The 14,906-nt window shown below is 32.9% G+C and overlaps 1 protein-coding gene across 1 annotated transcript in view; it reads right to left on the bottom strand.

The window, feature by feature from the left end:
- LOC143199827 (uncharacterized) overlaps positions 1 to 14,324 on the bottom strand; it is a 74,626-nt gene extending 60,302 nt beyond the window's left edge. Inside the window, exon 1 of the mRNA XM_076409950.1 lies at positions 14,086 to 14,324. Within this exon, the coding sequence (XP_076266065.1) occupies positions 14,086 to 14,157 (72 nt within the window). The 5' untranslated portion in view covers positions 14,158 to 14,324. The remainder of the gene's footprint in view (positions 1 to 14,085) is intronic.
- Positions 14,325 to 14,906: the final 582 nt, after the last annotated feature.

The following is a 14,906-nucleotide window of genomic DNA, read 5'->3' as shown; positions in this document are numbered from 1 at the left end:
TGCACTTAATAATAAGAACCTAATCCCCTAGATATATACCTAATTATTTAGTTATCCTGAGAACAAATTGTAGGTTACACGGCATTAACTAGTAACAATGTTTTAATAATAAAATGTAACCAAATCGCAATATTTATGATCACAGGTTCATACTCTGCATTGAATAGCATCAACAAGGAGTGGTGTATTGCCGCACCTGCTAAAACCGAACGAAACTTAACTGCTAAGGTCTTGGTTGACCTTACGGAAATAGCAGATGTAAACCTTGTTACATACTTTTTCGCTCACACGTTGCTTGATTTAAGAAATACATATTAAATTGTTCAGTAAGTACGCGAACACAAAATGGAAATTTCTGGGAAAAGATATGGAGTATATTAAATAAAATATATCTGTAGTTGTAGAAATGATTCTATTTTAGTATAGTTTCTCGCAACTTTAATAACTTATGGCTCCTGCCTTCTATGAAAATCGTTTTCGGTCCGATATTTTTAAAGAATGGGAAGAGACCAAGAGGAGATGAAGTTATAATCTGTAAAAGACCAAGAGGAGATGAAGTTATAATCTGTAAAATAAATTAGTTGGCAAAATAACTCGTATATTTAGTCGGTGGTGTTCGGGATACTTTTTGGAATTGTATGTTCAGGAACACCGTCTAAGTAGAATTTTTTTGTACAATTTTTTTTAACGAATTTATTGATTAATAAAACGTTTTTTTTTCAATTGAAATTTTATTCAGGTTCTGTTTATATTTTGGTGGGGCGTCCTACAAATTTTGTTTATACAATATACAATTTTTGAAAGATTTAATATGCAATATAGCTTTTTTCATTATAAACTACATTTAGTATAGTAAACAATTAATAACAATAGTTTTTATCTTAATATGCGGTCAAATCATTAAACAACTGATACTAGCATAATTATTTCAACTGTTTTGTTTGAGTCTGATCTAGGCTGATTTAAACAAACACTTGATCAAGTAACCCTGCCCCACTGTGTTGCGGTAATTAATGAAATACAGTTAGTTTTGAATCCCAAAAACTCTTTCTTGGTTCATTCTTTGAAAAACTTATTATTTACTTAAAAATCTTTTAGAATTCTCAAACTAAATTTAATATAATCATAACATTTTGATTAAATGAAAGATGAAATATTAAGGTATTCAATTTTTAATATTGATAAATGGTCGGATACGCCCTTATATGTATGTGTGTTATAACAGGCGACTGATATGCCCTTGTTGTTTAAAAAATTGTGTATTTATATCATAATGAAAGATGTGATCAGTGATGTGTTCAGACAAAAGGATGTTTGAAGCACATAAGGTACTTTGGATATGCTGCAGAGCACCAAGATAAGAATAAATTGGAACATCATCATTATCTAGAAAAGTATAGAATGATAATACAATTTTTTTACCTTAAGAGTTATTAGAAACTTGCAAAAATATTAACATTTACGAATAGTTAAATCCAAAACATCTAAATTAAATAATATTAGCAGATTACGAAAGTCAACCGAACGGAATTCCTTAATTAACGTCGAAAATCGTAACCAATCCGGTGAAATTAATATTAAAATTCGCCCGAGATCGTTGGATAAGATCCCGTCGGTGTTGTTTCGTCGATTTTTTGTTGTTCGGCCGCGGAGTACGGCGATCTGATATGGTACCCGCTACGGACCGACGTCACGGCTCATTGCAAATTCATCGGGCGCAAGAAGTTTACCGTAATAACTCATTCCTACGGCACATGCCGTCTGTATATGCGATACTGTTAATTCGACCAAAGGGTCTCGATATTGTACCATGGCCTAACCTAAATAACTTTATTATGAGGTACGCGCTGGTGTTGCGTTATTATTTTTTATTGGTCATTATTTAACGTACATTTACTGTTAGAAATTATTTATATTTTGTAAGCATCAATAGCGTAAGGTCGATGACACTGATTCATTCAAAAGTACTTCTCGGTTTACGATTATTAAAAAACTAATATCAGTTTTCCACACAATATTAAATGGCTACTGGCTTTTTAATTATCTATAATGTAATGCGTCTTTTCATTCATTTGATTATTTTACTGTTATGATTTCATCAATAGAAAATGAAGAAATGGGACAAGGAACAAGTGGCGAAGGGGGAGCAAGGGAAAGACATTTAAAAACAACAAAAAGCGGTATCGGATGAGAGAGACCGAAGTAGTTATATTTATCAATTATTTTTTAAAAAATTTAACCGACTACAAAGAATAAATAAGGAACTCACTAAGAAATTAAATGGTAATGAAACTTTGGTTTTTGATACAAAAAAAAATTAATATAAAATATGTATATAATAATCGTTGTAATCACTAAATAAAAATAAACAAAAACCTTATGCAACCTATCTACTGCACGTATTTTGTACTCTACTATGTACACATAATTTAGATTAATACCTAGCTAAACCTATTTATCTATTTACAATATTATTTTAGCTACTACCAACTGATCAGCTTGAAGTCGGTACGAACAACAAATTAAATTTGTTTTGTTCGTAATTTAGTTTTGTATATATGACTCAAAATTATATTATTATCTTTGTATTGTTTGTCCTCGGCAATGAACGACTTTGGTAAGCAAACCCTTAATAAAAACTCCTCAAAAACCCCTAAAGGGTATAGCGATCTAGTCTTCTATCTCCTAACCGTTGTGAAGGTGCGTCTTCCAACGTATCAACTCAGCATTAACATTACACCCAAATATCTGATTATTTTAGATTAAAACATATGTGAAAACATTGTACGTGTCTTTGATATTTGCGAGTTTTCCTCGATTTCCCCTGATTCCACCATCATCCTAATTTAGTTCGAATGGGACCACCTCGGAAGTGCACCCTTTCGAATAAAAAAAGAATTTTGAATATCGGTCCATAATTGACAGAGGTTACGTCGAAAATACACGTGAAAAAATATATATACAATTGAATATAGAACCACCTCCTTTTCTGTCGATTAAAAATCTCATAAATTCTTCATCGTTATATCAATTTGTTACTAAATAAGATCGCTAAAGAATGAAATAAGTAAAGAATACTTCAATATAAACAATAGCTATGTCGGAGATTTAAGTGGTTTCGTTGAAATAATATATTACTCATCTCAATGGTAGCTCGAAGTTTCTCTAAGAGTACGAGTTTGCAGATCCTGTTGCGATATAAAAGAATATTTAAAATATTCATTAGCCAGATGAATCAAAAGAATTACGAGTATAAATAATATTGCTACGAAAAATATGTCAATTTATCCCGGAAGCTAATAAATATTAATCGCTATGGAAAGTAATTCGTATTAATAATCAATTAATTATTTCAGTGTCGCATATTAAAAATTGTCTAACTGAATCGAACCTCGTTCAAAAAAATCAACTACTATTGATCGTACAAATGATGCTAAACGCTCTGTTTGTCCAATATAGGTGGCTATCTTAATTATAATAGTCCAGTCGTGACGTAACTGACACCTTCGGGATGACAGAGTATGTGTTTACAATTTAATAAGGAAAATTTAACCTTGTATAAGTTGTTTTGGAAGTGGCTGCCGCGTTTGTTTACATCAATCCAAAAACAACAATGCGTAGATGGGTCAGAGTATGGTTTGGAGCTATTTAAGTGAAATAAAAGTGATTTGATACATGAATACGTGATAACCGATAAAATATTTTTATCAAAATCATATTACACTAATTGATCAAGAGCCGATTCAAGCAGTTCAAAGAGAGTTTTATGCGTCAATATCGAACAAACATCAACCAACGCGTACTTTTAAAATAATTAGTAACCCTATTCTATATATTCCTAAATGTGAGGGAGTGGCAATTTCCACATTATCTGGTGATACTACGCTACTCGCTACAAGTAAAACAGTAATAAGTAAAATATATATATATATAAATGAATGGTTATTCGTTAGTCTCACTAAAACTAGCGAACGGCCGGACCTATTTGGATAATTTTGTTCTTGAATTATTTGTGGAAATCCAGGGAAGGTTTAAAATGTAAATAAATATGAAAATACTCGAAATTAAATAAAAACAACAATTTCGTTTTTTCTTTGATGTATACCCCGTCATTCAGAAACCAAATAGAAAGAATAGTTTGAAATTAATACCTAATTAGAATTTTTATATCTTTATTCTCAGGAGGTACAAAATAAACTTAATTTTAACTAACTACAGTTGTTAACTATATAACATATTTTTTTATATAGATTGATAAATCTTAAGATTTGTCACAGACTAAATTTCTGAACGCAAAAATAATATTTGACATTTGACAACCAAATAATATGTCTTTTGGTCACAAATGAAATGTTTAACCGCTACCATAATATTGGACATTTGAACTAATATGTCGATCCATCTTCTATGTGGATCGATACCTCAGACAAAGAGTACATCCTTCTATCTTTTTGAGTGACGATTGCCGCTACGTGCGTGAGGATTTTCTTAACTTCGGTGATCCTTTGTGATAGTTACATTTCAAATTATGTGCTCTTTTTTTGTTGATTTCTTGTGATAGTGACACGTTACTGATAAATGCGCGAGAACTTTTCTCACTTTGATTAATTACAATTTATGATGCCGAAGAGAAGACGACGTGACTTAGGTCATCGAAGTCAATCAAATCTGTGAAGAGCTACCTCATGTGCTAACCGTACTGATGACCAGAGAGAGACAGATCAAGAAAATTGTCGTATTGCTATGACAGAATTGCGTTCTTTAGAGAGTGACAATGAAGAAGATAGGCTTAGAATGCAACGAATTCGTGCACATCAAACACAACAACAGCGAGCACGACATAATGAAATTGAGCGATTCCGCAGTCACAGTGCTCCTGTGATCTTGGAACGAACTTCATTCCACTATTATGCGGCAATAGATTATTGTGTCATCAAATCTGTAGCAATTGTGGAAATAGCAAATAGTGCAAGGCGTTAAAATACGGTGGTGAATCTACTGGATTATGTTGTGCTGAAGGCAAAGTAAAATTGCAACAATTGGTCCCACCACCAGATCCTTTACGCTCTTTAGTTCCTGGGATTGGAAATGAATCTAAGCGCTTCTTGGCCAACGTTTAGATGACATCATTTGGCGCTACACATATTATACAGGACAATTTCATGCCCAATTTCAAGGTATACCATAACATTTTATCTTATTTACTATGTATCTTCATATCTTTATTACGTATTGATGTACAATAATGTATTACAAAAATTTTTTTATAATATTCAAGTTTGTATTAAAATATATATCACAAATAATTATTGGACAAATCTTAATACATATACAAGGACAAATTTATCACTTACTGGGGGCGCTGTTACCACCACCAGATGCAGATCATCAATTTTATGTTGATGTGGAAGTTGATAAGCGTCATGCTCATAATCCAACAGTGAAGAGAACCATTGTCCAACAATTACAAACGTTTCTTTATCAGAACAACAATTTAGTAAACATGTTCAAAACAGCTTTGGATCGAATGTCATCTGACAGCCATAATATTGTCATTCGAGCTGATCGAGCACCTGCCGGTGAACACACAAGAAGGTTTAATTCACCCATAATTGACGAAGTGGCTGTTGTCATTGTGGGAGAAAATTTACAATCTAGAGATATTGTGCTTCATCGTCGGTGTAATGATTTAAAACATGTATCTGAAACACACAAGTCATATGAGTTTAAAAAGCTTTAAAAAAGAGTCAGAAAGCTTTAAATTGAATAACAAACTGTATCATAACTGTGTGCGTCTGTAAATATCTAATTGAAATCTTATAAATATAATAACAAACATAACATAACTTTGTATGAGGCTTAACAATCTTGTAGTTACTCGGAAGAAAATCCGAATGAATTCTCCATAATAAACTTCTATTCAAGCAATCTTGAATTTTGAAACCAGTGACAATCTCTAGTGAGCAATTATGGGGCTACACGAAGACATAGTCCAAACCTACCAAAACAAAGTTTTCCACGGCTTTATCAACTTCCCGTCGTACATTAGAAATAAGGTCATCGACGAAGATTTAAGGGTTCCAACGATCTGCAATGTCATTAAAAGAATTGCGAAAAAGCATCAAGAAATATGCATTATCAAAAAAAAAGTCGAACTACAATAGCTGCTCGACAACAGTGATATTACCCGAAGTTTGAAGAGAGACCCTTTAAATCAATAAAGTTATTTGTGAAAACTGTGAATAGTAAATACATAATAAATTGGATAAAAATATGAATATTACTTTTCGGGCAAATTAATTTTAATTTATTTTTTTCAGTCTATTTCGACGATCGAATCTTTGGCGTTCATTACGCATTCGATTATCTAAGAGATGGTCACGCCCGGAAGTGGACAGAAAGTTGCACTGTTGAAATTAGTTTATTATTTACTCTCACATTCACGGTAAAAAAACCTCAGGCGTAATCTCCGCCGAAGAAAATAAAATTAAATCTTAAAGGAGTAGCTTGGTTACCTGCTTTTTTATTATTAATAACTTTGTTATGAATTAATTAATTTATGATAAATTCTTTTGTAAGCTTACGGCATGATATGCATTTTAAAAGACGAGAAGATCAAAGAGTATAAATAAATATCCGAATATGTTACATCAAAAGTTACTGGGGCATAAAATTCCTCCCTTTGGTTTGTTGGTAGTCGAGGAACTTCTTCAATGATTGACCTTAGCTTTATATCTATAAGTTATTTATATATTGTTATTGCCATACAGAGTACCAAAATTCTCTTATAATTAGAACAGATTATATTATCATTTTTGCGCATGGGTTTTGTTAAAAAGGAATTCTAACTTCAAATATAGTTAGTGGTGTCTGCAATTTTGATCCAGACTTTCGAATTTCTTAATTAATATGTAATATCTTGTTCCATTATTACTTTAATGACGACTTCCTTAGCGCAATGGTCAAGGAAATAGGACGGTCCTCCTACTGTTGCGATAGTCACGGGTTTGAATCCTGCGGGGTCATGGTCGTAAATTTATGTTTGTGATTGTTCTAGGCAAGAGTGTAAAATCCGACAAGAAAAATGATCCCAGTCACACCAATAACCTAGCTGTGTAAGACCGGGTGTTTTCTGGGATGATCTCCAAGAGAGATCAATCGCCAGTCGGCAGACTTAATGCCGAAGGTCGTCGTTCGTTAAACGTTCGAAGGACACGTTAAACAGTAGGCCCAATCCAGATAAACACTAGTTGGTAAAAAAGAGACTCTGAAATTTAACAAAAATGTGCTATTGTAATCTTTTTGTATTACTTCTTTCTATTATTTTATGATTTTGCGCCTTTCTCTTTTTTATTAAAGTTGATGTAAATTTTTCGCATTTTGGGATGTACAATTTTCTCTTATTAATATTCAAATATTAAATTTAAAACTATTTTTTTTGTGTTAAAACAACGGTAACATGTAAAAATCGTGGTATTTCTGTATTACTTTCGCCGGGTTAAACTGTCAACAAGGGATATTATTGGAGTGTTAGAAATGTTGGATCAGAACCATGGATCTATGGCTAATTCTTCTTTCCTCACGGTGTGCACCTTTTAATGGACATTGACTTCCTCGAAAATTCAACTTATTATTTCTATTTTCTAGAGAAGAATTGTTCAAAGTTTAGTCATATAATTTAGAACATAGGCGAGGAATCAATTTGTATAAATATGAACTATATATTATTATGGACAGAAAAAATAGAAGGGATGATCAGACGTGTTGGACATCACATGTTGATCACAACTTCCATATAGTTTTTTTTTAATTAGCCTTTCACTAAATTGTGATGTATCAGAAATGACAAACCACTGAAATGTCAGTTAAACTAAAATATTCGACAACATGCTAGCAGGTTTTTCATTAGGAAGCATGAAGTGAAAATCGAATTTGTTTTTACAGTTGTTTTTGTGCTAATATATAGAGTGACTATAACAATTTTTGTTGTGGTTGGGTAAAAGGAAACTAGGTAAAATTGTATGTACTAATCTAGTAATCTACATATGCTATAATAAACTAATAGTTCGTGTAGTTCATCAAAAGCTTGTTGGAGACACGCATCAGTAACACTAACAAAAAAATTTTGTAAATGTTGTATGTCTATAATAACACGTAGGTACGTATTTCTATACAGGCTTACTCGTTATTTTACTGAGACTCAAACGTCTTACATTTATATAACACATGGCCTGAAAAGTCCCGGGCCTAACACATAGATGGTGTTATTTTTATTGCATTTGTTGGAATGTTCGTCTTGTCGGTCAAAATGTATGGCTGTCAACTCGATTGTTTATGCGGACACTCACTACTATTTCTGTGCAAGTAATTCGCATCGGAACAGAAAATATCAACTGAATAAAAACTTGTTTATTTCGATCTTAAATACTACATTTGGTCGACGGGAGGATGGACAGGATATTAGCTTAAGTTAGGAAGTAGGAAGGCGCTGTGGAAGTGGTACTGTTACAAGGGGTAGAGAACAGAGGGAAAGACGTCGTCGTGGTGGTCTTTTATATCCGAAAACCGCATGGTACCAATCCACCAGCGTTGCCAATCTTTGAACTTAATGTAGATGTATATGTGTTGCTCGAAAGGGTCGTAGCAGTCGCTACATATTCACTGCTTTTTCAGTTAGTACTAACCTTCAAAATAAAGCTGTTAAAGCTTCATGATATTCTACACCAAATTTTCTGAGTTATTGTGCTAAGAGTGACACTACTTTTGTTCAAAACTGCGGATCAAAAAAATGTCGTGTTTTAATTTTACACTGCTTCTTGATGGGAAAAATACCGTTCAATCGAAGCAGTAGTTTGAAACGTGTAACAAGGACTCCGCTCCATCAGAAACAATAATAAAACGTTGATTTGCTGACTTCAAACGTGGTCGTAGAGACACTGATGATGCAGAAGGCAGCGGACGTCCAAATGAGATGGTAACACTAGAAAATATTTAAAAAATCAACAAAATCGTTTTGAATGATCGAAAAGTGATGTCGCAGCAGTTATATAACATCGTAAAGATCTCAAATGGACACGTTGGTTTTATATTCCATGAGCATTTAACTATGAGAAGCTCTGTTCAAAGTGGGTGCCGCTTTTGCTCATTGTTGACCAAAAACAAGAACGTGTTGATGATGCTGAGCAGTGTTTGGTCAAGTTTAAACGTAACAACCTGGATAGATGAAACATGTATTTCCCTCCGAAATCAACTGGTAACAAACTTATTTTGAGGTAAAAGATAAATGGTTCTAAAAAAGTTGTATTAGTTAGAGTGGCTCTTGGTAGAGATTACGTTGATGAATTAAGCCAATTTTGAAGAAAACCAAACGTGCTTCTTTTGTTACGCCCGAGATTTTTCGACCCAGTGCTAATAACATCATAGTTAGCGTTTTCGCAACTATATAATAAAAACAATTAATTATTACCAAACTGACTGTCTCAGCAATAATATGACGAATGGTGGAGGTATTCTACGTTTGATTCACTGGATGTTGACGTCTCAATTACTGCCAATATACTTTTTCAAAGCAATTTTCATCGTGGATCATTTCAAGCTAAACATGACGGTACTCGGAATAAACGTGACAACAATCGATCGAACTGTGACTAACCGATGGGTACCGACGAAGCGGCCATAATATGTCTGTCGTCGACGTCACATACCATGGCATTCCACAGCGATTAACATCTATTTTTAATCCGGGCTTATGACGATAACTTCAAAGTACATTATGCATGAAAATTATTTTATTTTACATTTAGTTTTCTAGATGTTCGACTGTTGTTTGTGGATAACAATCACCTTTCAAAATCTGAAAAACACAAAAAACACCAACTCTGAAATATAATTCTCTAGGTGTAAGAGCGAGTTTTATTTGTTTATATTTTCTTGATATTTTTTTTCTTAAAACGCATGGATGCCTACCACTGAAGGAAATTGTAAATCGTTCCGAATATTTATGTGTTCCTTATATTAATTGGATTATTTATTCATTTGTGAAGACGCGACGCTCGGAGTTGTTACTGTTTAATATTGGAAGAAAATACATAACGGGATTGTTGAGGAATTACGTCGAGGGCACCTGTTGACTCATTGGCTAATCGAAGTGGACTTTTTGGGCACCAACGCCGCCGCCTTGACTGGAAATCGTATAGTTTCTTAGAGTCTCTCAAAGAGTTTCTTGTTGACGTTTTTTATGGACGAATATTATAGTAATCGCCATTGTAGTACCTTGTATATTATCGAGATCATCAATACTGTAATATTCTGTTAAGTACTTTTACTTTTTTTACTCAGAAATAAAGGAATTTCTTACAGTATTTCATATTGTTTGTTGTTGTGTTATTGTTGCCCAATCCGAGTTTCACCAAATAGTGAGTTTGTTGGCAGCCTATACTGGTTCTCTCCTTAATTTCTTTCTATTCGATGTATTTAATTTATAATCTTTAACTATTTTATTATTTATTTTTATCTTTGATCTATATAAAGTATAAATTATTTTATAATAACTATTTTATATATCCAGAAACTGATTCCAAAATGGATATCTGTAGTTAATGTATAGTTATGGATTATTATTAATTGTAATGATAAAAAAACGCTACCGGCTCCTAGAGGCTCTTGGCGGCAACCTATCTAGCGTGTTTTCCCTAATAACATTTTCACTTATGCTCATAGTACGTTCATTATAGTGGCAGTTAGGAGGCGTGAATGCACAATCTGGTTTATTTGCGATTTTGACTTTAGTCTTGCTAGGCCTACTAACCTTAGTGCTTACCTTAATCTCATACTGTTGTTGGTGTTCATTACCATCTTTTACGACAACATTACTTGTAGGTACAATTATTTGTCAGTACTATGATCTGGCAGCTCAATTAATTATCTGTACTAATAAAATACAGAAAGACTATAATAATTCTAGAATATCTGAACAATGAGCAGAGCGTGGTTAGATAAATAGAGACTATATATTTAAATAAAAGTCTAGTTGACTACACATGGATGGTAAAATATGAGCTTGTAACTTGATTATTGTTTGTTTGTTATATTTTAGAGTTTCCTTTTTACCAACTAGGTTTATCAACGAGCGTCAATATTACACCTAACAACTGACGAGAGATCAACTTCAAAGAAATCATCCCAAATAAGATATCCAATCTTAGCCAGCCTAGTTACTGGCGCAACTAGGATCATTTTCCTTGTCGGATTTTGCACCCTTGAATTTTGGAAATCACATTTATAAACAATATAAATTAACGACCCATGCCCCAGCAGGATTCGCACCCGCAGCTATTACAACAGTGAGAAGACCGTCCTGTCGCCTGCACCACTGCGGCAACCAAACCAGCATAACATTGTGAAGTCTGTCGATTCTTCAAAAGCTTGTTGAAGACGTGCATCAGTAATACTAACCAAAATATTGAATGCTGCTCATCCACTATAACATTTCGGTACAGTTATCTGTACATTTAGCTGTACTGTTAACTATCAGTACCATTATTACCTCACTTTAGAAGTGAGCGTATAAAATTACAGGCATCTTAAAGATATATATGGAGTAGCTAAAATATTATTTCATTAAGCTTTAGCGTTATTATGATGTTTACTGAAGTATAAATAGATTTTTTTAAATTCTCAAGAATTTTGATTGAAACAAAATTCCATTTACGCGAAATTTTACTTTTCCTTTTCGATTCTAAGTGAAAGTGTTAACTAAAAGTCATCGAGTGCTAATGAAAACTTTAGATGAAAATATTTCATCAATAAAATGTGTGAATATTGATTTTAGCGCTTTAGAAGAAGATAAAATTGGGTTAGCTATGAACTTTAAAATATTGCAATAGATGATATGAGTTGTTTGAAGTTGATGTATTTGATGAACATATAGTGTCATTAAACAAATAGAAACATGACAGAGTAATCATGCAATGTGGAAAGTCAAATCCCTTTCATAAAGGTAACTGAAAATGAATACACACTTGTTGGCTTTAAAAGAAGGGAAAACAATTTAAAAAGTAAAAGTTAAACATACATTCAGAATTCTTGTATATACCACTAGAATAAACTAGACTTTACCTCAGATTCAAGTTACGTGATTTAGTATTTAAGTAATAACAGTTTTATTAGAAATAATTAATGTATATGCACATATTTATAACAAGCTAAATAAATATTTCTATAGCGTTAGTTATTTTAGTTTGAGGAAAAATCATCTTCAATTAATTTTAAATCCTCTATTTTCAAACAAGGAGAAACAAGGATCTTTGATTGATTACTAATGCCTATCGCTATGTAACCAATGAAGAACTGCACGATGACCTGGAAATCCAATGGATTTGCGAAGTTATCCAAGATTTCGCCTTGAAACACGAAAGAAGATTACTAAATCATACTAACGTGGAAGCAATACAACTGCTGGACAGCGCCCAGGATGTCAGGAGATTGAAGCGAACAAAACTATACGAATTTATATAAAGTGTATACATTCAGTGTAAACTACAGCTGTAAGTTATAGTTATAGCTAGTTATAATTTTATAATTGAGGAATACATATTGATGTATTTTCTTCCGCACATATTGATGTATTTTTTCGGCATCAGTCTTGCTTGTTAATTAATGCAAGTACATAGGGAAAGCAAAGGAAGCAATACAACTACTGGACAGAGCCCAGGATGTCAGGAGATTGAAGCGAACAAAACCATAAGAACTTATATAAAGTGTATACATTTAGTGTAAACTATAGCTATAAGTTATAGTTATAGCTAGTTATAATTTTATAATTGAGGAATACATATTGATGTATTTTCTCGCACTCGTCTTGCTTGTTAATTAATGCAAGTACATAGGAAAAGCAATGGAAGCAATACAACTGCTGGACAGCGCGCAGGATGTCAGGAGATTGAAGCGAACAAAACTATACGAACTTATATAAAATGTATACATTTAGTGTAAACTATAGCTATAAGTTGCTAATTAATAAATAATTATAATTTTATAATTGAGGAATACATATTGATGTATTTTCTCACACTCGTCTTGCTTGTTAATTAATCCAAGTACATAGGAAAAGCAGTAATAAATTAATTGTAAATTAATATTTTACTAGGCGTTTCTAAAAAAGATGTTATAAAAAAATAAAAATATATTAATCTCATATTATTATAGAGAAGTTTCTTATTAAGTTTGTAAATAAGTTTTCACAATTGGTCTACAGATGTCTTTATTCAGTGGCAGTTTATATACCAAATACATTTTATTTGATCTGTTACACGCATAGTAATAATGGATTAGGAACATTTATCCAAATTCGAAGTCTGAAGTTTGTAAAAAGCTATCACGTCTAGATCTCCAAGTCTAGAAAAATGTATATTACATAAATGATGACAATTACTACAATTCCTCAATTATATCTAGCTATTGAAAAATAAATTTTTATATTTATATTTATATTTATATTTACTATACAATGTTTATTTAGTTAAATATTTTATTTTAAACTTAAAATATATCCATGCAATTTAATAAACGATAAAGTTTAGATAAAATACCTAACTATATCAGTAGAATAATGCTGAAATTTGGGGTTTATATTAGTCATAGCAAATGTTTCGCGACCATTGCTCATTATCTATTAGTAGAACTAAACGATTATACTGTTTGGAAATACTGGGACCTAAGAAATTATCTTAAAATATAGCGGGAACGCCACAGATATGAATCCTTGAACACTAATATTTATTCTTCACGCCTGTATGTTAAAAATAGGCATAATAGGCATCAATAGCGAATTGTTTGTATATGGTGCAACAGGATGTCCCAACTAATGGTTTCGATAAATTCAAGGTAGCAGAAACTCGGCATGACCGTAGTTGTGCAGGCGTCGAGGCGATTTTTGCTCTTTGTAAATGGCAAACGCTTGTTCCTGAGTATTAGGCGATAAAACGGCGAAAATGTGTGTGGTAACTTGTTGGAAAAGCTCGTCGAAGTGAAAGTTTTGAGGGGACTTGCTCGTATAACGACATAAACCTGCGGGATTTTTCTTACCGTCGGTAATACGGCCACCAGCGCCCACACCAGAGACCACATGCTGGTACCACTTCGCGACAGCATCGCCATATTGAACGTTGCACAATCCGAACTAAACGCACATCAACAAAACGAGGAAACGAGAGAAAAGAGAACCGAAAAAAAAAACGAACTTTTCGTCGACTTCGGCACAGATCAGCGAACGCGGCGCATCGCTAGCGATCTGCTGGTACTCGGGCGAGGTTCCTCGCCTACTTGATCGACGGAATCTCCGCGATCATAGTGGGAGAATTGCGGAGAGTCAAATTAAGTGCACGCAGGCGACCTGTTATACACTTATAACGTATATCAGGACAACTATAGCTTTTTAATAACATATAACATATGTGTTTTTCCGTGTCTTCTGCTTAAGATATATATTTTGTCCTTTTTATACAATATATCTATACAATATATGCAGTATATCACCAAGTTTTTTAAATATTTTTGGTCAAATTTATTTCACCTATACAATAATAAATTTAATTTGGAAATAATATCATGTATAATGTATAATCTAAAAAAACTTCAAGGCTAAGAAGGGAAAATGTATTAATTTTTTTTAAATATTATATTATTATATATATTACTAGCGATCCGCCCCGGCTTCGCACGGGTGCAATGCTGATACTAAATTAAATACACTACAGAAAAAATATGAACGTTGTATATAAAAACATAGCGGCCCGCTCCGACTTTGCACGGGCATAAAATATATATGCCTATGTCACTCAATGAAAACATGATTAAAATCGATCCAGTATTTTTGGTTCATTCATTACTGCCCTTGGCCTGCACGC

This window comes from Rhynchophorus ferrugineus, unplaced genomic scaffold (genome assembly GCF_030347505.1).
Source record: "Rhynchophorus ferrugineus isolate W39M unplaced genomic scaffold, kcgeb_rfMv2 rfM7, whole genome shotgun sequence".
Taxonomy (NCBI): Eukaryota; Metazoa; Arthropoda; class Insecta; order Coleoptera; family Curculionidae; genus Rhynchophorus; species Rhynchophorus ferrugineus.
Note: the sequence above shows the minus strand (reverse complement) of the source record. Positions and strands in the feature narration are given on the sequence as shown.